At 35.9% G+C, this 26,060-nt stretch overlaps 1 protein-coding gene across 5 annotated transcripts in view; it reads left to right on the top strand.

The window, feature by feature from the left end:
• The window catches only part of VWDE (von Willebrand factor D and EGF domains), a 78,139-nt gene extending 53,499 nt beyond the window's left edge, over positions 1-24,640 (top strand). The window contains exons 19-31 of one of the 5 annotated variants that reach the window (XM_058724968.1): positions 648-785; positions 4,670-4,807; positions 7,072-7,641; positions 8,989-9,084; positions 9,166-9,261; positions 10,260-10,355; positions 11,149-11,244; positions 12,491-12,586; positions 16,221-16,316; positions 16,421-16,516; positions 17,979-18,074; positions 20,350-20,453; positions 24,342-24,640. In XM_058724968.1, coding sequence (XP_058580951.1) covers positions 648-785; positions 4,670-4,807; positions 7,072-7,641; positions 8,989-9,084; positions 9,166-9,261; positions 10,260-10,355; positions 11,149-11,244; positions 12,491-12,586; positions 16,221-16,316; positions 16,421-16,516; positions 17,979-18,074; positions 20,350-20,453; positions 24,342-24,356 — 1,733 coding nt within the window. In that variant the 3' untranslated portion in view covers positions 24,357-24,640. Of the gene's footprint in view, positions 1-647; positions 786-4,669; positions 4,808-7,071; positions 7,642-8,193; positions 8,280-8,988; positions 9,085-9,165; positions 9,262-10,259; positions 10,356-11,148; positions 11,245-12,490; positions 12,587-16,220; positions 16,317-16,420; positions 16,517-17,978; positions 18,075-20,349; positions 20,454-24,341 lie in introns of those variants that run through there. The other 4 variants (XM_058724969.1, XM_058724970.1, XM_058724973.1 and 1 more) reach the window with 4 other exon arrangements.
• The last annotated feature ends 1,420 nt before the right edge of the window (positions 24,641-26,060 follow it).

Below are 26,060 nucleotides of genomic sequence, written 5' to 3' on the forward strand. Positions count from 1 at the left end.
AATGCAGTCACCGCACTGAATAAGCTGTCCTTAAGCTAATTAAGCAATCATTCTACTAACGTTTTTTTTAAAAAAATCATTGAGTTTTTTTTAACAAAGTGAGAATTGCTGCTATGATATGGTAATTTTTTGCCTTAGAGTACCAAGGGCCTTCTGTCGTCTTTTTTATAAGGAAAATCTTATGCACTTGAAGGGTCTTATTTAATGTTAAATAGAATCTAATTAATGACTTAAAAAAATTTTTTAACGTTTTATTTTATGTTTGAGAGAGACAGACAGAGTGTGAGAGGGGGAGGAACAGAGAGAGAGGGAGACAAAGAATCCAGAGCAGGCTATGTGCTCTGAGCTGTCAGCACAGAACCCGATGTAGGGCTTGAACTCACAAACCGCGAGATCATGACCTGAGCCAAAGTTGGATGCTCAACTGACTGAGCCACCCAGGTGCCCCTCTAATTGGTGACTTTATACATGCATTCCTTTTAATGTATGACAGTTTTTCTGGAGTTTATGTAAAAGAAGTAAATATACTTTAAGTAAAGTAGAAGTAAAGTACTTTAAGTAAAAGAAATAAAATAAGGAGCACTTGATGGGATATACAGTGTTTTTCAAAATAAATAAATTGAACTCTCCATCTGTATTTTGTTTAGGTAAAAATTGCCAGGAAGATGTTGATGAGTGTCAATCCAGACCTTGCTTTCCAGGAGCAGAGTGCTTCAATACCTTTGGCTCCTATCATTGCGGTTCATGTCCAAAAGGATTTTATGGTGATGGAAAGATATGTCATGGTAAAAGTCCCTATTTTCTGCCATGAAATATTTGTTGCTACATTTACTTAGTCAAAATCACTCAGTTCTATTACCTCTTTTACTCATGTGTTCATTCAGTATGTATTCACTAAGTGTCATGTATTAAGCTGGATGCAGAGGATGCAAAAATAGGTAAAACATGTCCTCTGACCTAATAGGTTTGAGTGTAATACCAGTATGACATGTAATCACATAGTTTCATATGGTGTTCTGTGTCTTTCGTGAGAAGTGTCTGTAGAGAATAATAGGAATACTACACAGAGAATCGTGTCTACCTAGAGGGATAATGAAAAGTTTTAAAAAGCGAGTGTCATTACAGCTAAATCTGATGTATCCAATCAAGAGAAAGAAAGGGTTTCTAGGCAGAAGAAACATCATGAACAAAGGTGGAGAGATATGTAACATCACAGCACACTTGGCCACTATAAATAATTCAATGTGCTTAAAATATAGAGGGTAAGAGGAACTGCTATAAGAAATGAAGCTAGAGAACTAGCCAGTGGCCAGATCACTGAGAAACTATGAAAAATTTAATAAGATTTATATCGGAGAAGTCTACTCGAGCATAATGGTGGATGGACCACTTATGGGTAAGAATCTATGCAAGCCTGAAGGTGGGAAGAAAAGCTAAGAGAATATTACGAATAAATAGGAAAGATGTAGGGCACCTGGGTGGCTCAGTCAGTTGAGCATCTGACTCTTGATTTTGCCTTGGATCACAATCCCAGAGTCCTGGGATCATGCCCCACATTGGGCTCTGTGCTGAGTGTGGAGACTGCTTGGGATTCTTAATCTCTGTCTATCTATCCGTCTCTCTCTCTCTCTCTCTCTCTCTCTCTCTCTCTCTCTCTCCCTCTCTCTCTCTTTCTCTGTCTCTCTGCTCCTCTTCCCCCCCACCAAAAGAAAAAAGAAAAAAAAATAGGAAAGATGGGAAGATACTCTGACTTTGGGTAAGGAGGTCATGGTTGAAAGAAACACCAAAGAAGCAAGCTGATTGTCCACGGTCAATGATTGGGATTAGCATGGCGAGGTAAAGAGTTACTAAATTCCAAAAGCTCAGTTTACATGAATGAGTATGTAGAATTGGCATTCACTTTGCTATGCGCTGAATTGTGTGGCCTCAGAATTCATAGGTTGTGTTCCAAACCCCCACTGTGGCTGTATTTGGAGTAAGGAATTAATTGAGGTCATAATAAGGTCATAAGGGAGGATTAGGATCCGATAGCATTAGTATCCTCATAAGAGGAGACACCAGAGAGCTTATCTCTCTCTCTCTCTCTCTCTCTCTCTCTCTCTCTGCCCTATGAGGACACAGGGAAAAAGTGACTGTCTGGGAGCCAGGAAGAGAGCTCTCACCAAGAACTGAATGGCCCTTCACCTTGCTTGATCTTGAACTTGCTACCTGCAGAATAGTAAGAAAATAAATTCCTGTTGTTTAGGACATCCAGTCTGTGGTATTTTGTAATGGCATCCTCAGCTGAGTTAAGACACACACATGAAGAAGAAGTGATTTGCAAGGGGAAAGATAATGAGTTCAGTATGGATACATAGAGATTGAGAAGACTATGGAATATCCAAGTGGAGTTTAGGAGGGAGGATTAAGTTAAAGATACAGGTCTGAGGGTCATCAGTCATGGATGAAATTGCCCAAAGATAACACTAAGAGAAAGAAGGACAAAAAATTGGTGGATATCAACATTTTAAAAGCTTAAAAGAGAAAAGCAAATTATAGAAGACAGTATGAAAGAACTATATTTTGGTATCATTAAGTGAAGAAGACGCCATTTTTTTCCACATAATTTTTTCTTTATTTTCTTTATTTTTCAAAATTTTATTTAAATTCTAATTAGTCAATATACAGTGCAATATTCATTTCAGGAGTAGAATTCAGTGATTCATCACTTAACATACAACACCCACTACTCATCATAACAAATCCCTTCCTTATGCCCATCACCCATCTAGCCCATACTCCACCCACATCCCTCCATCCACCCTCAGTTTGTTCTCTATCTTTACGAGTCTCTTATGGTTTGTTTCCCTCTCTCTTTATTCTTTTCTTACCCACTCGCATATTTTCATCTGTTTTTTTCTTAAATTCCATTTATGAGTGAAATCATATGGTATTTATCTTTCTCTGAGTTATTTCGCTTAGCATAACATACTCTAGCTCCATCCATGTTGTTGCAAATGGCAATATTTTATTTGTTTTGATGGCTGCGTAATATTCCAGTGTGTGTGGTGTGTGTGTGTGTGTGTGTGTGTGTGTGTGTGTGTGTGTGTGTGTGTTATACACCACATCTTCTTTATCCATTCATCAGCTGATGGACATTTAGGCTCTTTCCATAGTTTGGCTATTGTTGACAATGCTTCTGTGAACCTTGGGGTGCATGTACCCCCTTTGAATCTGTATGTTTGTATCCTTTGGGTAAATACCTAGTAATGCAATTGCTGGATCATAGGGTAGTTCTACTTTTAACTTTTTTACTAACCTCCACTCTGTTTTCTAGAGTGGCTGCACCAGTGAATAAGACCCCATTTTGATGAAAAACATATATTAGTGATGTAATGTTACTTTGTGCTTCAGATGGAGGTGGGACTATCTAGCCCTGGAGCTAAGGGACTTGAGGAGCATAGTGCTGGATGGTAAGGGGAATTCATTAGTAGCTCAGCCACTCACATTTCCCCCTCAATATCCAGTTCCAAATACTCAACCATATCACACCCTTCACACCATACACTAAAGTGATCTAACATCTGTCTTTTGCAAACAAAGACTCATTCCCTGAATAAAACCTGTATCAAGTGGAATTTAAGAGGAAAGCAAGTTGAACCAAATCCCATTACACATGAGTGACTAGTAAGTTTCTTAACTCTGTCAGAAGCATTTGTGTATTTTAGGAAGATGCTTGTTAATACAAAATATTTCTTTTATTGTTGGTATTGTTTACTTAGTTCTATAGCAGGCAACAGAGTCACTGACCATTAAAGTAAATGCAGCACAGTTCTTATTCTTGAGGTTGCTAACGAGAAGAGGAAGGAGACACATAAAAATCAATAGCGTGAAGGACAAAGCTCTGTGGGAGAACACAGATAGATGAAGTTGGGTGGTTGGGTGAGTGCGGTACTATAGGAACATCTGTTAGTCAGATCGGGCTGCCATAACAGAATAGCACAGGCAGGGTGACATCAACAACAGTTTGTTTCCTCAGTGTTCTGGAGGCTGGAAATTCAAGATCAGGTTGGTTTCTGACTTCTCTCCTTGGCTGAGATATGGCCACCTTCTCACTGTGTCCTCACATGTGCAATGCCCCTTGTGGCTCCTGCTCTTCTTAAAAGGACACCAGTCCTATTGGATTAGGGCCCCATTCATGACTTCATTTAAGCTTAATTACCTCCTTTAAGGTAATATAGTCACATTTAGAGTTAGGGCTTTAACATAAATAAATTTGGGGGTACCCAATTCAATCCATAACCCAAGGATTTGCTGAAGAGGTGAAATTTAAGCTAGTTCTGTAATCTAATTTGCTAAGAGTTCAATCCAGGTGACTTTTTTTTTTTTTTTTTGAGAGAGAGACAGAGAAAGAGGGAGAGCTCAAAGAGGGGAGGGGGCAGACGAAGAGAGAGAGAGAGAGAAAGAGAGAGAGAGAGAGAGAGAGAGAGAATCTTAAGCAGGCCCCACACTCAACACAGAGCCTTATGCGGGACTTCGAATAATGACCTGAGCGGAAATCAAGAGTTGGATGTTCAACCAACTGAACTACCTAGGTGCTCCCCCCAAGTGACATTTTTATCGTATGTTCTCATTCACAGTGTTTCGGTTTTACAATAGTTTGATCTGTTTTTCATGCATACATTTACAGTTGAAACACAGCTTTTACACAAATCTACGACACATATTGTGGTTCTTACAACTTCTGATGAAAGTGAAACTAAGGAGAATGATAAAAATGCCATGCAGAGAGAGAGGCGTGTTAAGTCAACAAGCAGAAATGCCTCTAGTAAGTAATGGTCTTAGTTAAAAGCTAATGACAAGTAATACCTCCCATTCATTTTCCAGAACACTAACATTATTTATTTCAGGAATTTTTTTTTATAAAGGTCACCTAAGATTATATAATGTGGTTTACAAATTATTCTTTTTCTTGCTAATCCATTGACTTCTTTGGTTTATATTCTAGAAAAATGATTCATGTTGTATAATGAACAAATGATATTTAAGGTGATCTCAGAGAAGCTTATGGTTGGAAGTGACCATTTTAAAGTTACATTTTATAACTCCCTGGTCGTCCAACATCTGCTCAAACTCTAAAAATATTAAGAAGCTCATTATTTCATACAGCCTTTCCTTTTCCATTCTGCTGTCTTTATAAGTCTTGTTTTATTTGATTAATATTCTGATTGTCTTTATAAAGGCCTTACAGATTTTACATTAGCTTTCTTTATGCCTTTGCCTTATGTAACATTAGCTATTCATCTTGTGAGATATCATTGCACTTGTTTATTTTGCAGAATATCATTGTAGATTACTGCAACATAGGAAAGCTGTCTTGATTTTAATTTATTCATACATCCAATTGCCTTACTAAACACTCATATTATGCTATTTTTATAGTTGGGTCTCTTTATTGGTTTTATAAATAGACAATACTTCTTGCCAATTTGTCTCTTCCTCTTTCTCATTATAATAGTATTTACAAGTTAGCCTGTATTTACAACATATCAGCTCTAGACAAATATTATATATTATTCAGTCCTTTCAATAGCTATAGACAGTAACTGTTCTTATTTCCATTTTGCGGAAGTTACTAATCTGTACAGAGCCATAGATGGGTTATCTGTTCAGGCTGATAGACGTTGTAAAAGAAGAGAGATTTGAACCTGAGCAGTCTGACTATAGAGTCTCAGTTCTCAAACTTGGGTCCTCATTGTAATGGCTGGGACCTCCAGTGCAGAGTGTTTAGGCAGGGAATTATTTCTTAATGGTTTTAATGGAAATTCTTTTCATGTTTCACCATTAAGTATGATACCACAGTAGATTTCTGCTAGAAATCCTTCATCCAGTTGAAGAATTTTCCTTTTATTTGTTGATTTCTCAGAATTCTCTTTAGTTTTAAATTAGAAGTAGTTTTTAAATTTTATCAGTTTTTCAGCATTTATTACTTGCTGCCGTTTCTGTTAATGTTTCCTTAGGCTAACTTTTTTAGAATGTTTTCAACAGAAAATGGGATCAGATCATTTTTTAACATTATTTTACACTGCATTCTTTATTATGTAATGTAATTATATAATTATGTAATATAATTCAATTAGTAGAGATACAAGTTTATTTATCCTGATGTAGTAATCTGTAACCACACTGCTGCATTTGATTTGCTAGTATTTCATTAAATGCTTATGTATTTTAATAAATAATATTGACTCGACGATTATGCCACTTCATCAAATGTTTTTAAAACTTTCATCTCTTTCTCTGCATTGCAAGAGTTTTGTAAAACAGTCTTTCCTTGATTATTTGGTAATTTTTTTCCATTAGATCATCCTTCCTGGCATCATTTTTGGGGGCGACTTTGGATTATTTTTTTTTCCTTTCATGGTAATTGTTCTATCAACTCCTCTATTTTTTCTTCCACCAGTTTAATCATTTGTATTTTGCAAAAAAAAAAAAAATTGTTTATCTCATCAAGATCTCAGACTTCTTAGTTTAAAACTATACATAATATGTTTGTGTAGGTTAAATTTTTCTGGGGCACCTGAGTGGCTCAGTTAGTTAAGCATCTAACTCTTGATCTCAGCTCAAGTCTTAATCTCAGGGTCATGCGTTCAAGCCCTGCATTGGACTCCATGCTGGGCATGAAGCCTACTAACATAAAATAAATAAGTAAAATATAATAAAAATTTTCTTCAGATTATCATTATGAGTTGCTCACATGTCCATTATTGACAACACTATGCTTTCTTTGCTGTGAGCCTCAGTGTATGAAGTGGTCAATAATGTTTGTTGGCTATTTCTAACTCTTAAATAAAATTATTATTTATTGTTCTTTAACTTTTATAATGTTTAATATTCTATGTTCCTTGTGTATCCAAAAAGATTACAAATCCCTTGAAGGCAGGGTCTGTATGATGACTTCTTATTACCACATTGCTCCTAGTGTAATGGTATACATGCACCAGACATTAAATTACTTAACGTTAAATATAGTGGGAAGGGCAGAACATTAATAAATGTTACTTACATTTCCTTTTCTTTTTTGGTTGTTAGGTATAAAATTTCCACCACCATCAACAGATCATTCACTGATTGGTGTGAACTTTACCCACGGTCCTCCTACTGTCAAAAAGTTCTTGGACACAACCAGTGACATCTCACGCTTCTCATTAAAATCAGTTACCTCTCAGATGAATAATTCAGAGAAAGTTATTTCCCATCAGATATCAGGTTTTGAACATGCGGATCATACTATCACTACAAATCTCAGTCTGGAGGAACTGGTAGTTTCTGTGAAACACCCAAGTTCCTTAAGCATTAACCCAAACAGTTCCCATGGTAAAGCAAAGGATGTTATACAGAGTACCATCCAAACAGAGGCAGGGGGGCATAATTCTCAAATCAACAGGTCTGCTCAAGGTTACATGCAATTTAAGGATGAGTTTACATCATCAGTTACTAGAGCCATCACTGTTTTGCCGGAAAAGCCTGGATGGACCAAAATACCAACTTGTGCTGAATCACCTTGTTTTCTTGGTGTTTCCTGTGTGCCAACCGCAGATGGTCATTTCCGATGTGGACGATGCCCCTTTGGATATTACGGAGATGGTATCAATTGCAGAGGTAGTATGAAAATTCTTTAGAAGATAGAAAGAAAACTAATTAGTTCACATTTAAGTAATTAAGAAGAGATTCTTTTTTACGTATTAATTTCTATTTACTCCATTTATTTCACCAATTTCTATTTATTTATTTATTGTTTGTGTATCCCCTCTTCACATTTCAAAAAAATTAACATGGGTGTTCCTGCATTATTTTTAGAAAGAAAGTTTCTATTATATAGTACTATAAACTATATAATATAGTATAAATATGTTTTTGGGTATCTACTGTGTTCCAAGGTCTATAGAAACATTCTGTATCAATTATGTCATATAATCCATAAAGACTCCATGTATGGAGTGTTATTTTTCCTATCATCCAGATGAGAACACAGAGCCTTAGAGGGCTAACTGACTTTCCTAGCATTAAGCAGCTAAAGAGATAAAATAAGGATGTGAATAACATTGTTGTCTGGGTTCTTTTCATCTCACAGTGGGCATTTAGTACTTTAAATTACTAATTCTGGCATATTTGCTTATTTGCATAAACTATGTTTCTCTGTATTTCTTCCAGCTTTTGAGGAAAAAACAAGTTGGGCATCACTTTAATTTTGAAAGGAGCGTTTACTTCTTTTCATAATTATCAGTATTGTTTTCCTAGATGCAACTCAGATTTTTAGCAACTTTAGATTTTGTTATTATTGTTTTGTGTTGCTTGTGTTTTGATTTGTTTGAGACCAACTTAAGCAATAGAGCTGTTGGGATATTCCCTTGTTGTCGGTATTACTGAGAGGTATGTTTGTTTGTTTGTTTGTAGGAATAGTGATAATAATGACTTTCAGGACTTATATGTTCATAATATAAAACTCCATATTAACAACCACATACTTTTTGGTCACCTCAGAAAAACATTAAATGCCTAATAGTTAGAATATATCAAGCACTTAAAGAAGCTTAAGGAATACAAACCTGTAAACTTAAGATGTGGTCCTAGTATCTTGCTCTTTGAAATTCTGATTATTTCTGACATTTACCAGCATTTATCTGATCAGTATCTGGAACTTTATTGACCTCTGTGAAAGGACTGGAATCCCATTTCTGGTTAGCAGCCATCTTCAACATCAGGCCTCGCAAAGGGAGTAATTACCACCTATGACACTTATTTCTGACCATATTAATCATGTTCTTCAGTCATTCTAATAGTAAAACAAATATAAGGGGGAAAATAACTTTATGGATAAATGCAATGGTTATTGCTTTAATAAGCAGCATCAAAATTTTCAAATTTCAGAGATTTTTACTTTTCTTACAAGTAAGTCTATGGGCAACATGTATCAACAATTCATCCTTTTTCCTTTGATTTTTGCAGCCATTTGTAGACACCCATGTGGGAAAAGCAGGGAGTGTGTTGCCCCAAACATATGCAAATGTAAACCTGGTTATGCTGGCTCTAACTGCCAAACTGGTAGGTATAGAACTCGTTAGTTTGCATAATGAATTTAATTGATAATTGATATTTCTAAAACCTGAGCTTTATTTTATACAGCTCTATGTCATCCTGATTGCAAAAACCACGGAAAATGTATTAAGCCTAACATTTGTGAATGTCCCCCAGGGCGTGCTGGAGCAACCTGTGATGAAGGTGATAATTCAAATTAAAAATCAAATAATAGAGCCAAGATAAAACACTTTTTTAAAGCTTTTTTTAAAAAGATAATTCCGTTTTACTGTGTCTTTACTGATATATATTCATTAATGTTGGGGAGGATGTCTAAGATTTTTAATGTTTTCTAAAAATAATTTATTTGAAGATTTTAAAAACTTCAATTTCATTAGAAATCCAAAGAGTAATAGCTTATTTGTCCTTGGTAAAATTGTCTTCGGAAATATCTTGGATATTTGGTTTTAAGGTGCCATATCCCTACATATATTTTAGCTTCAAGTAAAGGACACCTGATTTTTGAATGACTTGTCAAACATGACTCCAAGAAAGTGCTAAATACCAAATAATTAGAAGATATTAGATAGTAAAAAGAATCCTAAAAAGTGGTTTTTAAAAACATGTCTGTAGGCACATAATGTTATTACTTTGGTTGAAATCTTAAGAGGGGAGTTTATTAAATGACATTTTTTAAATATTTTAAAGAAACACATTTGTTATTTTTAATATTTTAAAGAATATACTTTGATAGACAGTACAAATAATTATTAATAATCTAAGATCCACACTAAATACTTCCATGGCAAGGCAAGGTACAAAATAACAAATTAAAGTAAATCCAGAGTGAACTAATAGAAACACGTAATATCGATGACATAGGAAAATAATTATGGAAATATAGAAGTATTCTGTTTTTAGGGGAGGAGTGTGTGTCTCACTTTGCAGAAGAAACCTAAGATGGTATATTTCCATTCAGCTAACCAACAGTTTTATAAACCAAAACATGATGATGATTTGTTGGTGTTTTGAGAGTATCAGCTTGTATAGTCAATCCCACAGAACTAAATTTCATAGTAAAAGCAAGCCGAGTTTATCATAAATTGCTTTTACAACACAGTTTATTGTGGCTATGATTCATAAATATAAACAGACATATTCTTAATTAGGATCTGACTTAATAACATAATTTTTGTCTGTAGAACATTGTAGTCCACCTTGTCGACATGGTGGCACCTGCTTGGCTGGAAATCTCTGCACTTGTCCTTATGGTTTTGTAGGAGCAAGGTGTGAAACAAGTAAGCAAAACTCTCTTGCAGCCTAATGTAATGAAACTGCTCCCTTTAATAGTTGATGCCTTTAATACTAAGATAAACCCAAACACTAAAAAATATACATTCCTGGGGCACCTGGGTGGCTCAGTCGATTAAGCATTCGACTTCAGCTCAGATCATGATCTTGTAGTTCATGAGTTCAAGCCTCGTGTCAGGCTCCGTGCTCACAGCTCCGAGCCTGGAGCCTGCTTTGGATTCTGTGTCTCCCTCTTTCTCTGCCCCTCCACCACTCACATTCTGTCTCTCTCTCAAAAATAAATAAACATTAAAAAAACAAACAAACATACATTCATGATTTATTATGACAGTTGTTATTCTGTATGCCACTGGGAACAGTGGATTCCAGTACTAAGATAAAGAAGTTTGTTCTTGTAAACAACTCTCTCCTTACCCTATCCATGACCATTTCTTTGAGATAATAAGAATTCCAGTTTGTTGATTTGCCTATAAGTTTATCTTGTTTATTTATATCTAAAACTATTTTCATTAGTAACTAACAATTTTCTTAAATAGCCAACTCTTATTTACCATTCAGCTCAATGATTTTCTTCTTTCCCCAACTCTAGTACCAAAAAGTAACTGAATGTGACAATTGGAGACTGTTTAAAGCCAAAGAATAGGTTACTTTTATTTTTCTCTCTGAATTTATTTATTAGAGGATATGATTGGCAGTTATGAGCTACCTAGATAATACCCAATAACATGACCAATTCCAAGCCTAATTTAGCTTGCTTTTATTTTTATTCTATGATCTTAGTGATTTGTAACAGGCACTGTGAAAATGGAGGTGAATGTCTTACACCAGATATTTGCCAGTGCAAGCCTGGCTGGTCGGGACCTACTTGTGGTACAGGTAATATCAGAATTTTTTTCAACGAATAAGTCAGTTAAAAAAAAATGTTAAATGCACCAATGTCCTAAACCAGCACCCAAAAGCATTAAACTAATCTGACAAGATTAGTATGAAGTTTTAATAAAAGTATCTTTTATTTTTATTCTTTTTCTTCCTGTATCAGGCCATAGAGTATATTTCAGCTTTAGTGTTATCTAGCCCAACCAGTACTTCTTTTTTTTGTTTTTTATGCCTTTATATTCTCATCATCCACTTGCCTTATAATGGAGAGAAACAAATATGTGTTACATCTCAATCTTCAATCTCTTTCAAGTTTTTTTTTTTATCACAACACAGACATTCTGTTTCAAGAAACATTCAAGCAGTTGAGTTAAATGACACCATCACTCTATTCCATTTCTTTATCAGAGTATCAGGCTTAATTTTTTGCCAGCAATGTTTGCAGTTATCTGTGTTTAATTTAATCCATTGTGATCTAATGACTTTTCTCAACATAAGTTTAACTTAATGTTTATAGCTTGCAAACTATGTGTGAAGCATGATCCAAGGGGAAACAAAGATTAATTTGATTTTTGCTTTGACTTCAAGTAGCATGTCATTAGTGAAGAAGACACAGGATACAATAATTTTAAATGACTGTGGTACAAGTTGGATTATAATAAGTAATGTAATTAATGCACAGTTCCTTGGAAGCAGAGAAGACAGAAATTCATTCTGGCAAGTGCAGTTTGGAAGAAGATAGTATTGAGGTAGACTTTGGAGAATGGGTAAAGTCTGAGTTGGAAAATGGAATTAGGGGTGCCTCTCAAAGGGGAACAAAGGTAAAGAAGCTAAGCAGAATGCTTTTGAGTGTGCTAGGACTTGAGCACAGTGTTCCTATTTGAATTGAGATGGAGGCCTAAAGAAGTGTATTTGAGTGGATTACAGACTGTCCAGTTAGTGCTGCTGAAATGTCTTCTAATTTCCCATCATTGTTTTCAGCTTGCAGAGGGCATTCTGAATTCTAATCATAACCTCCATATTCTTAGCTTGGTAATGTTTGTAAACTTAATGAACACACTTTCGAAGCTATTATCCACTTATTTTATTCCTCTTATGTTTGGCAAAGTCAAATTAATTATAGGTATGGCTTTTCCTTGCAGTAAAAATAAAATATTTCATTAGGCACCATTTTGTACTTCAGTGCAGCTTTCATTTTTTAAATAATAAAACTTTTATGGTCTCTCTTCCCCCTGCTGTTCATTAGCTTTGTGTGACCCTGTTTGCCTCAATGGTGGTTCCTGTGATAAGCCAAACACTTGCTTCTGTCCAAATGGATTCTTTGGTGCGCAGTGTCAGAATGGTAATTATTCTTTCTTTATGAATACAAAGAGAAAGGCATAAACGGAACTCTGAGTAAACACAAGACAAGTCTCAAAGGGGACAGTGCTATATTTTCTCTCTTTCTTGTGATGTTACAGTTGTGGCTGCTTAATGACCAGATCCTGAAAATGTTTGAGTTATTATATAAAATATTTATATTTGGGGTGCCTGGGTGTCTCAGTCGGTTGAGCATCCAACTTCAGCTCAGGTCATGACCTCGCAGCTTGTGAGTTCGAGCCCCGCCTTAGGCTCTGTGCTGACAGCTCAGAGCCTGGAGCCTGCTTCAGAATCTGTGCCTCCCTCTCCCTCTGCCCAAACCCACTCGCATTCTGTCTCTTTCAAAAATAAATAATCATTGGGGCGCCTGGGTGGCGCAGTCGGTTGAGCGTCCGACTTCAGCCAGGTCACGATCTCGCGGTCCGTGAGTTCGAGCCCCGCGTCAGGCTCTGGGCCGATGGCTCGGAGCCTGGAGCCTGTTTCCGATTCTGTGTCTCCCTCTCTCTCTGCCCCTCCCCCGTTCATGCTCTGTCTCTCTCTGTCCCAAAAATAAATAAAAAACGTTGAAAAAAAAAATTAAAAAAAAAAAATAATAAATAAATAAATAAATAAATAATCATTAAAAAAAAATTTAAATAAAATACTTACATTTATTCACTATACATTAGGCTCCCAATTTTGGCACTTGTCCATGCAGTTTTGTAGGATCAAGGTGTGAACCAAATAAGCAAAATTCTCTTGGAGTCTAGTGCATGCAATGGTGTCATTTTTTCTGCCCTCACAGCAAAAATGTTTGATTTATGGTCCACTAATGCCCACTATTACCTCACGATCTCTCAACATTAGTTTTATTAAACACTTGTGAAAAGTTAGCTATGCACAGCATTGGGCAAGGTGATATCAGGTCATACAGATGCATCGTTTACCCCCTTCGTGGCCTGCTATTTCAATACTTTCGCTGGTATAGAAATGTGATGGATTTTTTTCAGAAAAATGAGCATGTCCTGAGGCTGACAGTGTAGGTATGAGTTAATGTCAATAAATGAAATTTAAAATGTATTTTCCACATCTTCGTATCTTTGAACTTTTGCAAAATGCAGAATAGATTTTTTAGTAAAACGTGTCAGAGGCTGTCCTAATTTAATTCCTAAAACGTATTCTTTTTTGGGCATGTTATACTTTGAAGTGATTTAATTTCTTTTATTTGGAGGTTGACTGGGATTCTTAGGTTGCAGACGAGGTAGAGAACAAACTACCACTGAAGTACAGGCATAGCAAATGAGTTCCTCTAGTTAAGATTTCCTTCAAGGAACCACTTTGTGAAATGGGAAGATGTAAAAACCACGTTAAAGCAAACCTTGAAAACCAAGTGACTATGTCTAACCCCATATTTCTGAGTTATAGGTATAGTTTTGACTCAGAATTTAAGAGGGATATAAAAGCTGATATCTCTCATGCTCCTTGCAGTAGATGTAAGATATAGTGAGAAAATGTCTCTAAAACTTATGTGCCAGCAGTATTACTGAGAAAGGAGGAAATCTCTAAATTATTAAGTATTGAACTAAAAAGTATCTGTTGAACATATGTTAAAAGGTTTTGGAATTAGCTAGCCTCTAAAACCTCCTAGCTGGCATGGATTTTGAAATCAAAGTCTCCAGCATCAGCCTTCCTGACTTTTTAGATTTGAACCACACAGTTGCCATAAGGAGCGAGACGTACATACTGTAAGTGCATGGCTGGCTACCATGAATAATAGTACAATTGTTTTTAAGAAATGCTACAGGAGATGCAGAAGAAATAAAAAAAAACATTAGCTTTATTCTTATCAGATCACATCCTCTCATGAGCCTCTGTGAGCCCAAATGGTGGGAAGGGAAAATGGTATACACATTCAAAGTCACTGAATAAAAATAGGCAGAAAATGGATAAAATATTTATCCACACAAGATATTGTGTGTTCTATAGGATTTCAAATGAGGAAGATAAAAATTGAACTAGAGACATAATGAGAGTTAAACTACTCCATTCATAATCAAGGCTTATAAAGTGTCACTGGAGAGTTGTTTAAATACATTTTATATCCTTCAAATCCTTGAATGTCATGAGTCCATTCCACATGGTAGGTGAGGCTGGATTAGTTAGCTCCCTTTGGAGTCTCATGGAATATCTGTGTGAGGCCTAGAGAATATATAGGTATATATGTAGGTGGATTTTCTCCTAAACTTCCTTTTCCTAAAATGGGACTAGATGTGGAGAAGATCAAACCTTTATATTAATATATAATCTCTTTATATTACTTTATTTACATATGTTTTGTTGTGTAAATGTAGTATTTATCTCTACACTCAAGTTTTGTGGTATGGATGAGTATTGATTATAGCAAGGTTACCCATTATATATTGGCTTTTTCTCTTTGTTTTAGTTTTAAATTTCTAACCATAAGTATTTCCTACTGTGTTTTTGGAATAGAACAAATACATTTTTTTTCTAATACTAGAAATGATCGTAAGTTGTAGGAAGCAGAAAATGTACTTTTTATAAAAAGTACCAAATAAACACCAGAGAAAGTAGACTGAAGCATTAATCAGAAAAGGTTCAAACTAAAAGAGTGGAAATTATCCATTTGCTAAAATCATTCAGTTATTTTGTTTTTATACATAAAGTACTAAATTATTTTCAGTTTTGAATCCATTTGAAATTAGTTGATTTCTTTTCTTAGACTGGAAATAAAGTAGCTATTAAAGATGGATCTAATTCAAAACTGGGAATTAGTCTACGATAGCCTTGTTACCAAAATCAGTTAATTTGACATTTGTTTTTAAAATACAAACTAAAATCCATTTAATTATCATTTAGAGAAAAAAATAAATCTCTATTTAGGCGGGTTTGCCTATGTATTATTTTTTTAAATAAAGGCATTTATTGTCATATCTTCAGGAAACATGAAGCAATGTAAATCTTCTCATAAAAGATGATAAATATTAACTTCTGAATTCCATGAAGCAGAAGCATATACATAGAAGATACTAGTACAATGTAGTCAAGGTTATCTGATAAATATTCCTAACAAAGCCAGGGATTTATTGTTAAAAGGATTTTTCACTAACTTTTTATAGGAGTAAGTCACATACTAAGCTCTGCCTTTATGACCTCAGTTAGGTATTCAAAAGTCAACTAAAAATTATTTTCTAAAAATCATATGATATATTGTTGGGATTTTTCTATTTTCCGCAGGAATAGGTACATTTCTTATTTTGAGCTAGGTTATGACTCACTTTCTTGGTTCTGCCTGGATCATTTTACTCTTTACTTCTAAGAAAGGTGAATCATAAGATAAGGTTTGTGATTTAAGCACTATAATATCAAAGATGCCATTTGTTATGAATACTTCATCAATACCTTTCAAATTGTGCTAATCCACTAGCTGCTTAAAGCTATAAGCATTGGATTTTATGATTTAGAAAGGATAGTGTTAATGACTTGCAGATGTGATCTTTTATTTTAATAGCACATTTCTCTGCCTTATGGCCCCATAGATAACAAGCACATGATGCAATATGTAATATATAATAATTGAATATGGAGTATTCTCAGATTGCTGCCATGTGTTCTTTTAGCTATCTGTCACCCTCCCTGTAAGAATGGTGGCCGCTGCATGAGAAATAATGTGTGCGCCTGTCGTGAAGGATACACTGGTAGGAGATGCCAAAAAAGTAAGATACCACTAAATGTGTTTTTTAACTACAGGTAAAGCAAACACATTAAATAGCTAAATTATTGCCATTTGAGGGCTGATATTTCATGCTTTTACCTTAAGGTATCTGTGATCCCATGTGCATGAATGGAGGAAAATGTGTAGGACCAAACATTTGCTCTTGTCCTTCTGGTTGGAGAGGGAAACAATGCAACACACGTAAGAAGAATACTCTTAAAAAAAATTTTTTTATGTTTATTTGCTTTAAACATTAAAGAGAGAGACAGAGTATAAGTGGGGGAAGGTGCAGAGAGAGAGGGACATATAGAATCTGAAGTAGGCTCCAGGCTCTGAGCTGTCAGCACAGAGCCCAAAACGGAACCCAAACTTCACGAACCCGTGAGATCATGACCTGAGCCGAAGTCGGACACTTAACCATCTGAGCCACCCAGGAGCCCCAAGAGGAATACTCTTAAATGCTACAGCCACATGAGAACATCAAGCAGAATTTACTACACAGGGCATTTTCTTTGTTTTTTTTGTTTTGTTTTGTTTTGTTTTTATTTTTGATTCTTTGTTCCTACTTTAGGGGATTTTTTTGTGAACTGGAGTGAAATGCCAACTGCTCTGAATTCATTTCTTCAGGCTAGCAGAGAAAGAGGATATGCTGTATTTTCCAGTCTGTCCACTGTGATTGCCACGATAAATGACAAGTTCTTTAAGTCCTGTCTCCCTCTCTAAGGAAGGGTCAGGGGAAGGTGTAAAAAATTCCTGATTCCGGGGCACCTGCGTGGCTGGGTTGAGCGTCCAGCTTTGACTGAGGTCATGATCTCACGGTTTGTGAGTTCGAGCCCTACCTCGGGCTCTCCACTGTCAGCACAGGGCCAACTTCAGATCTTCTGTTCCCCTCTCTCTCTCTCTGCCCCTCCCCCACTCACGTGCTCTCTCTCTCAAAAATAAAAATAAATCGTTAAAAAAAAAAAATTACAGATTCCATGACTGCATCTCAGACCAACCAGTTCAGAACCTTCCAAGGTGGGTCACACTACTTTAAACTCTGGCTAGTTTTAGAGTTGGTAACAGCTCTCCTCATTCAAATGTTTCGTTTTTTCCCCTTTTTATAAATTACTCTATAAAATTAGCAGCTATTATAATGTGCTGGTCAAGGTGAAAAATAAGACCTAACACCAATGTCCCACAAATTGAGGAAAAGTTAAATCACGATGCATTCGATCAGTGGAACATTATACAACCATTAAAATCACCTTATTCAAGAATCAGCAGTGACGGGGCGCCTGGGTGGCGCAGTCGGTTAAGCGTCCGACTTCAGCCCGGTCATGATCTCGCGGTCCATGAGTTCGAGCCCCGCGTCAGGCTCTGGGCTGATGGCTCGGAGCCTGGAGCCTGTTTCCGATTCTGTGTCTCCCTCTCTCTCTGCCCCTCCCCCGTTCATGCTCTGCCTCTCTCTGTCCCAAAAATAAAAAAAAATAATTAAAAAAAAAAAAAAAGAACCAGCAGTGACATTGGAAAATGTTCTTGATAAAATGTTAAGGGAAAAGCTCCTTTAAGTCATTAACTTTTAACTGTTTCTCTTTTTTTTCTTCAGTGAAATGTTTTGTGTTTTATGTGAGTACTTGACTGGCAAATTAAATTGTTAACTTGTTTGTATTTCTATTTGCAGCTATCTGCTTTCAGAAATGTAAAAATGGTGGTGAATGTATAGCTCCCAGTATATGCCACTGTCCTACCGCATGGGAAGGAGTGCAGTGTCAAATACGTAAGCCTACAAAATTTGTTTTTTACTCTATGTTCTGAGCCTGAATCTGTTACAGTTATTAAACAAAGTGTAATGTGAGGAGAAATCATAGAGAAAAAAAAAATCCCATAATGCTTATACATTAAAAAAAAAGGGTTTTGGAAATAAAAGGAAATCTTCATTCATTGTTATATCCATTTAAAAGAAAACAATTTGGTAAAATATGTTAATATTTTGTGTGACACAGATAACTCCAAATTATGGTCTCTGGGCTGCCTTGGAAGTTCTCTCAGGTGTGAAGAAGGTTTTTAGCATACACTTTAAATATTTTTTCAGATTATGAGAAAAATACATACCACTCATGAAAATCATGGAAAATATGAAAAAGTTCCAAAAACTAAATTGTCCCACATTCTACCATCCAAAAGAAATTCCTGTTGTGATTTTAGTATTTTAATATATTTCCCTTTTGTTTTAGTTAAAAATTTTACATTCATGGGGCCTCAGGGTATTGAGGAAGATCAATGATCTAATATTGAAATTTATGAAAACTTGAAATAACATGTTAAAATATTAACAAAGATTAGCTTCATGAGAAAAACTGGAAGTCTCCCCCTCCAAATATTTTCAATTGATCAATAATTATATCATCTTAAAACTGGTGATCCAAGTGTATTGTAAACTGAAATTATATAGTTGCAAAATGACCATGTGTTTTTACAAAAAATACCTGCCCTGCTTTTTGATGTCTTATGAACCACACTTGTTTCCATATATCACAGATTTCGCATATAATTTTCATGACTTTTAGAGTGTATTTTATTAGTAAGTGCTATTACAATTTATACATTTTTCATCTTAGGAAAATATTATCAAAGAATTCACTTCTAGTACTTACTTAAGATATATGTGCTCAAAAATCACTAATTCTCATTGGGAGTTATATGCGATAAAATGGTAGAAAAAAGAGCCATCACCCTTAATTTGGGCTGCTTATTCTGGAGAGAGGTCTTTGTGGACCATGAAAGAGAATGATGAGATATTAGAAGCACGTTAATGTGGAAACGTGCTCCAGTAAGTGTGGATTGAGGTACTCTGAGTACAGCCTGAAGATGTGCACTTTATTTTTGCACCTTGCAGCACTTCTGTGTGAATTTTTCAAAGTCCTTTTCCTCAAAATACTTAATTTCCAACTTCCAGAAACTCTATATATTGACATTATTTGACCAAGATGTCTGACTGCCGTCTGCTGGAGAGCTATTGTAACAAGTATGCAAATCTATGATGTCTGTGGTGTGAAAAGTTCCCTCAGCTGTGGGGCTTTGTGTATTGCACAGCCTGCCCAGCTACACATGGCATCACTGATAAAAACGTAATCTTTTAATGCTGCACTTCCACCAAAGAGAATATTGTTCTTGAATTTTGCAAGCTTTCCATATGAACTCTGGAAGCAGATACCTCTCTCATGAAAAATAACTGTATTGTATGTAATTTTATATTATACGTATTTTCACTTAATATGTCTTAAAAGCATTTTCTGTGTCCTTCAGCACATAACTTTGAACGAAATATTATGTAATCTATGCCACTGTATGTATACCTATTCTATATATATATAATATATAGATAGATAATTCACTTGACTTTTTCCCTTATGTTGAACATTGTAGTCATTTACAAGTTATTACTATAATAAGCATTTTCTTTCTATAAGATAGATGATGACATAGGTGGATACATTAGGTAGATGATAGATAACTAGATTGATACTGAATTATATTGAGATAGAGATAAGTATTTTTAAATTTCATGAGATTCTGAGGAAGAAATTGCTGGTGTAAAAATCTTTAGGAAGTTTCTAATACAGTTGTTTAACATTAAACTTCCAATGATAGCATATTAAATTGTCAGTTTTCTATACACTGGCCAGTACTGCATTGTGTCTTTTAAATCTTTGCTAAATTATTAAGCAAATTATGAATGCTTATATTACTGATTTGAATCTCCTCTCTAAAGAAAACAAAAACATATAGCCACTGTTTAAAAGGTAGCCAATGAAAATTTTGTTTGCTTTAATAATATCTTTATAGAATTGTGAAACTGTTGTGTTGAGTTTTGGGTGTTTTGTTTTTTGATGTGTATGAGTATGTGTGTCTGTGTGTTTTGGCTGCACAAGAATGGGAGTGCCATTGGTCATTCATAAAATCTTAATGACCATGCTTCAGACCACCAGAAGAGAATATGTCACAAGCATTTGTGTCAAAGAATGGTCATTGTAATTTTTTTTATATTCCAGCAATTTGCAAACAAAAGTGTCTTTATGGAGGCAGATGTGTATTTCCTAATGTGTGTTCTTGTCGCAATGGATATTCTGGACCCAAATGTGAAAAGAAAGTACAGGTATTTTAAATTTTAAATGGAAAATAAATATTAGATATTGCTATCTGCTATCTACTCAGATATTTTGCTTAGCAATTGACATCTATGTGTTATTTGATTTTCATTGATTTCCAAATAAAAAACATGCACAGATTTACTATTTGCCTCTGAAACTAAAAACAGTATCGTTTTTGTGTCATTGTAGAGTTACCTTATTATTCAAAATTCTGATGTTCACTTAAAGGATTTCAATGTGTAGATATGACTTTCAAGTGTAATACTATTCTATTTTATGGCACTGGAACTGAAAGAGAATAATATTCCTCAAAATGGACTTAAGACACCACAAATATTTTTTTATATATAATTTATTGTCACATTGGTTCCATACAATACCCAGTGCTCATCCGAACAGGTGCCCTCCTCAATGCCCATCACCCACTTTCCCCTCCCCCCGACCCCCATCAACCCTCAGTTTGTTCTCAGTATTTAAGAGTCTCTTATGGTTTGCCTCCTTCCCTCTCTGTAACTTGTTTTTTTTCCCCCTTCCCTTCCCCCCTGATCTTCTGTTAAGTTTCTCAAGATCTACATATGAGTGAAAACATATGGTATCTGTCTTTCTCTGTGTGACTTATTTCACTTAGCATAACATTCTCCGGCTCCATCCACGTTGCTACAAAGGGCCATATTTCATTCTTTCTCATTGCCAAGTAGTATTCCATTGTATATATAAACTATATCTTCTTTATCCATTCGTCAGTTGATGGACATTTAGGCTCTTTCCATAACTTGGCTATTGTTGAAAGTGCTGCTATAAACATTGGGGTACAAGTGCCCCTATGCCTCAGTACTCCTGTATCCCTTGGGTAAATTCCTAGCAGTGCTATTGCTGGGTCATAGGGTAGGTCTATTTTTAATTTTCTGAGGAACCTCCACACTGCTTTCCAGAGTGGCTGCACCAATTTGCATTCCCACCAACAGTGCAAGAGGGTTCCCGTCTCTCCACATCCTCTCCAGCATCTATAGTCTCCTGATTTCTTCATTTTGGCCACTCTGACTGGCGTGAGGTGGTATCTGAGTGTGGTTTTGATTTGTATTTCCCTGATGAGGAGTGACGTTGAGCATCTTTTCATGTGCCTGTTGGCCATCTGGATGTCTTCTTTAGGAAAGAAGACACCACAAATATTTGACACCACAGTATTTGACACCACAAATTTGGTCAAATACTAGATAAAAAGACTACCCTCACCCCTCCCTCTAGTTTATTTAAATCCACCACTTTTAAATCCACTGCTTCACTGATCTGAGGATGTGTTGTGTGCCACAAAAGCCTTATCTGTCCTCACTCTTTTCCTAGATAGTAGTTCTTGCTCTTTATTTGCTCCCTGTTAAAATCTGTTTCAGGGAAAGCAATAAAAAACTCTTCATATCATTAGGATTAGGATTTATTTTTACTTAAGAAATCAAGAAAGCAAAGGAAAAATAGACACTTTCTTAGAGTTCCTGAAATTGCCCCACACTTCCTTAGAAGGCTAGTGCTACATAAACATCTTTTTTAAAAGTTTCTGTGATCAAATCTGTGCTAAGATTAAACTGTATTTTATTTTGTCTCCAATCTTAAATTTCTAAATATCAACAGCCAAGGAATTTTTCAGTCCTAATTCCTACATGTACAAGGGTAGTGCTAATCTCTCTCTCTCTCTCTCTCTCTCTCTCTCTCTCTCTCTCTCTCTGTCTCACACACACGCACACACACACACACACACACACACAAATGCAGCAGAACTCTCAAAAATCTCTTAATGTTAATCTGTATTAGGTTTTTGTTTAATGTTTATTTATTTATTTTGAGAAAAAGAGAGGCAGAGAGAGAGAGGGAAAGAGAGAATCCTAAGCAGACTCCACACTGTCAGCACAGTCCTGACATGGGGCCAAAATCCAGAGCCAGATGCTTAACCGACTGAGCCACCCAGGCGCCCCTAATCTGTATTAGTTTTAATTTTAAAAGCAATTATATGCTATTTAGCACTTCAGAAAGCCCAAGGGTTGTGAGTATCAAAGTATCCTGGAGTACAGTAATTTGAAAAATGATAAGGAATTTTCTTTTTGAAGTGTGATACTGGATCAGTCTAGCTTAGAGGCAAAGTGGACGTGCACATGTGTTTCTCTTTGCACTGGTATCCATCCTGGTTGGATATGGCCTCCATTTTGAAAACACAAACAAAAACAAGTTCATAACAGTACTGTGGTTTGAAAGCCAGAAAACAAAAGCTATTGAGTGCCTGTTTGATCAGCTGTTGTTGAGAACAATAAAAACAATAAAAATGTGAATTCCCTGGTTCAAAGGCAGCTTTTACACATGTATTATTTCATTTTATTTGAGATTTTTATGGCACAGAAAGTTCCATGAGCTCAAAAGCTTTCAACTCCACTTTGACATACTAAATTAGGTGATTTCTCTGTAATCTATTTTTATCTATTTCTTTACTACCTGAATCCTTCCTCAGATAATCTTCATCTCCTCTAATGGGGACACTTCTCAGACTGCACCTGGAGCCATTTTAAGGAAGGAAAGAACAGAGAGTCATGGAGAAGGAATAGGAAAACAAAATGAGACTAGCTCAGGGACCACATGTCCTGAATACTATAACCTGTTCGTCCAAATTCTTGACTTCAATTCTCACTTGAGCTTTATTCTGTTGTTCATTGGTGTCATTGCTTTTATTTATTTATTTATTTATTTACTTACTTATTTATTTTTCCTTGGGCTCCAAAACATAGGGTAAAAAACAAATTTTTAGGCAGGAAAAAAATAATAAAACAACTACCGTTTTGGGTATTCAGAACCCTCCCTGGCTCCTCCCAGCTCCCTTCAGGCTTACCTTCCTGGCCCTTCTTCAAGCATCCTGAGGTAGTGAGGGGAAAAAAGAAATGGAAGATAGTGATTAGGTTGGGTTGCTAGAATTTCAATGAAAACAACAGCAGAGAATTATTAGCCAGAAACAAAGAATACAAAGAAAGGAGAAATGGGCAAAAGAGGTGCTAAAGAGGGGTAGGTGGCTTTGAGAGGCCTCAGAACTTGCTGCCCAGCTGCTAATTACATTTAGCATTGGACCTGCCACTTGTTCACTCTGTGACCTTCAGCAAGATATTGAACCCCTCTAAGTCTCAGCTTCTTCATCTGTCATATGGTGCTAATAACACCTAATCATAGGGTTGTTAAAGGACTAACTATGTTAACATATGTGCCTGGTGTGTAGAAAACACTATGTCAGTTTGTTACTGGTTATTACATTGAATAGAGGAATAGAGAGCCATGGAGAAGGAAAAGGATGAGGAAAAAACTGGAGAGAAATGTTGCAACGCATTGAAACAGTCTTTTCCTGAAGGGTATCAGGAAAAAACGTGCTTGGTTATATTGAGCAGGGATGTTTCTTGAATGTAATTTTTCTTCAAGGTGGAGTCATGTAATATCCAAGCTCCATTTAGTCACAACTGTTTTGATACTTAAATATAATCTGGGCGCACCTGGGTGGCTCAGTCGGTTAAGTGTCCAACTTCGGCTCAGGTCATAATCTCACGGTTCGTGGGTTTGAGCTCTGTGTCAGGCTGTGTGCTGACAGCTCAGAGCTTGGAGCCTGCTCTGGATTGTGTGTCTCCCTCTCTGCCCCTCCCCTGCTTGTGTTCTTTCTCTTTCTCAAAAATAAATAAACATTAAAAGAATTAAATAAATAAGTAAGATCTGGATTAGACCTCAGTTTTATGAAAGCAGTATTTAGTCTCTAGTAGCAAATGTAGAACCAAAAGCTTTATGTATCACGTCAGAGAGGAAGAGGTAGCAAACAATGAATAAGGGTCAAGTGGTTTTCCTGTATTCATTGAAACTTGGTTTCCCACTTCTTACTACAGACAAAACGCCATTAATATCAAGTATATCACAAGCCTGTCTTAAGAATGGAAATTTTATTCAGAAAAAGTTGAAGATAACTACTTGAAGTTTAATTGAACATCATTTTTAAAATTATTTTGAAGACTGAAGAAACTAATCAAATGTAGAATGCTGTTATCTGGTCATTGTTAGAGAAAAGCAAAGAAGAAATCCAGGTCATTTGAATTGACTTTGAAATGTGATTTGATATTTACATATTGAGATGATGCATCTGATATTCAAGACATTCACATTATCTAATAAACTGAATATCTCCCAATTCTTACCGTGATGGTTGGTGTCTTTATCATTAGGGATCAGTCAGCATAACAGAAACCATGTGATGTACCCAGATATAAAGTATTTAAAGCAGAATTAGGAAATCTCAGGATTGTTGGAAGGGTTGGGGGTAAGGGTGGGGACAGGAGGAGGTAGAGGTCAGGAAAGCAACTGCTGAAGGTCAGAGAGGTTGTTCTTGAAGATGTTAGCCTAAAGCACCAAGCAGATTTCAGCTTTCTTGGAGCTGCTGCAATACTTGACAATCTTCAAAAACTCCACTGACTGTCTCAAGCTGTCATTACAGAAAATTTGCTGGGAAGCCACTGTGAATCTTTTATCTATCCAAATATCTAGCTGCAAACACCTCTGAAAAAAATGACTTCCCACTTCCATCTTCTCTCTCTCTGGAAAGCTTTTCTCACTGGCAAACCCTAACCCAGAAACACACAGAGAGGGGGGTTCTGGAAAATGTAGTCCTAGCCTTAGAAGTAACTGACAGTAGTACCAGGGAGACCACAGTAAGCTAACAAAAGATATACCCTGCATCTTGTGGCTTTGGACCATATTCCAGAGATCAAGCCATCATTTTTCTGTGATAAAAACACCGTATTTAGTTTTGCCTATTTTCCCCCTCCAGTCTTTCTACTTCTCTGACCTGTACCGTTTCTGGACAAGTTGAAAGGAATAATGAAATCCTGGTTTTAGAAGATTTACTTGCTCATTGTGTTTAGATGTAAAAAGGACATGAAGATGTCTGTTTCACTTTCCATTCTTTTGGTACCATGATCTATTTGGGTGTAGAAGCAAGAGACAAAAGATCACAAAAATCAAGTCTTTCTATAAATAATGAAAGAGGGGTCCCTGGGTGGCTCAGTCAATTAAGCCTCCAACTTCAGCTCAGATCATGATCTCACGGTTCATGGGTTCAAGCCCTACGCCAGGCTCTGTGCTGACAGCTCAGAGCCTGGAGCCTGGTTCACATTCTGTCTCCCCCTCTCTCTGCCCCTCCCATGCTCATGCTCTGTCTCTCTCTCTGTCTCTCAATAATAAATGTTAAAAAAAAAATTTTTAAAAAAAAGAAGTGAATCCTTGATGAAAGCAAAATTTAATGGCATTAACTGTTGGGGAAGTGGGTAAAGTCAACAAGGTATATACATATAATTGAAACATTTGTCTTTGAGATAAAAATAATTATAGGTTATCTACAGTTATAAATCTTTCCTATCTCAGATTTGACCTCAAACTATCTTTTTCAAAAATACTTTACTTTACTTTGAACATATTTATTTTAAATCATACAAGTTTACAGAACTCATTTTGTTATTTTAAGTGGAAATACTGAGCATTCCTAAGCCATGTTTAAACTATAAGACTAAGTAAGACATTATTAGAATAAAATTATGCTAATGTTGAGAAGAACC

The sequence above is a fragment of the Neofelis nebulosa genome, chromosome 4, assembly GCF_028018385.1.
Source record: "Neofelis nebulosa isolate mNeoNeb1 chromosome 4, mNeoNeb1.pri, whole genome shotgun sequence".
Taxonomy (NCBI): domain Eukaryota; kingdom Metazoa; phylum Chordata; class Mammalia; order Carnivora; family Felidae; genus Neofelis; species Neofelis nebulosa.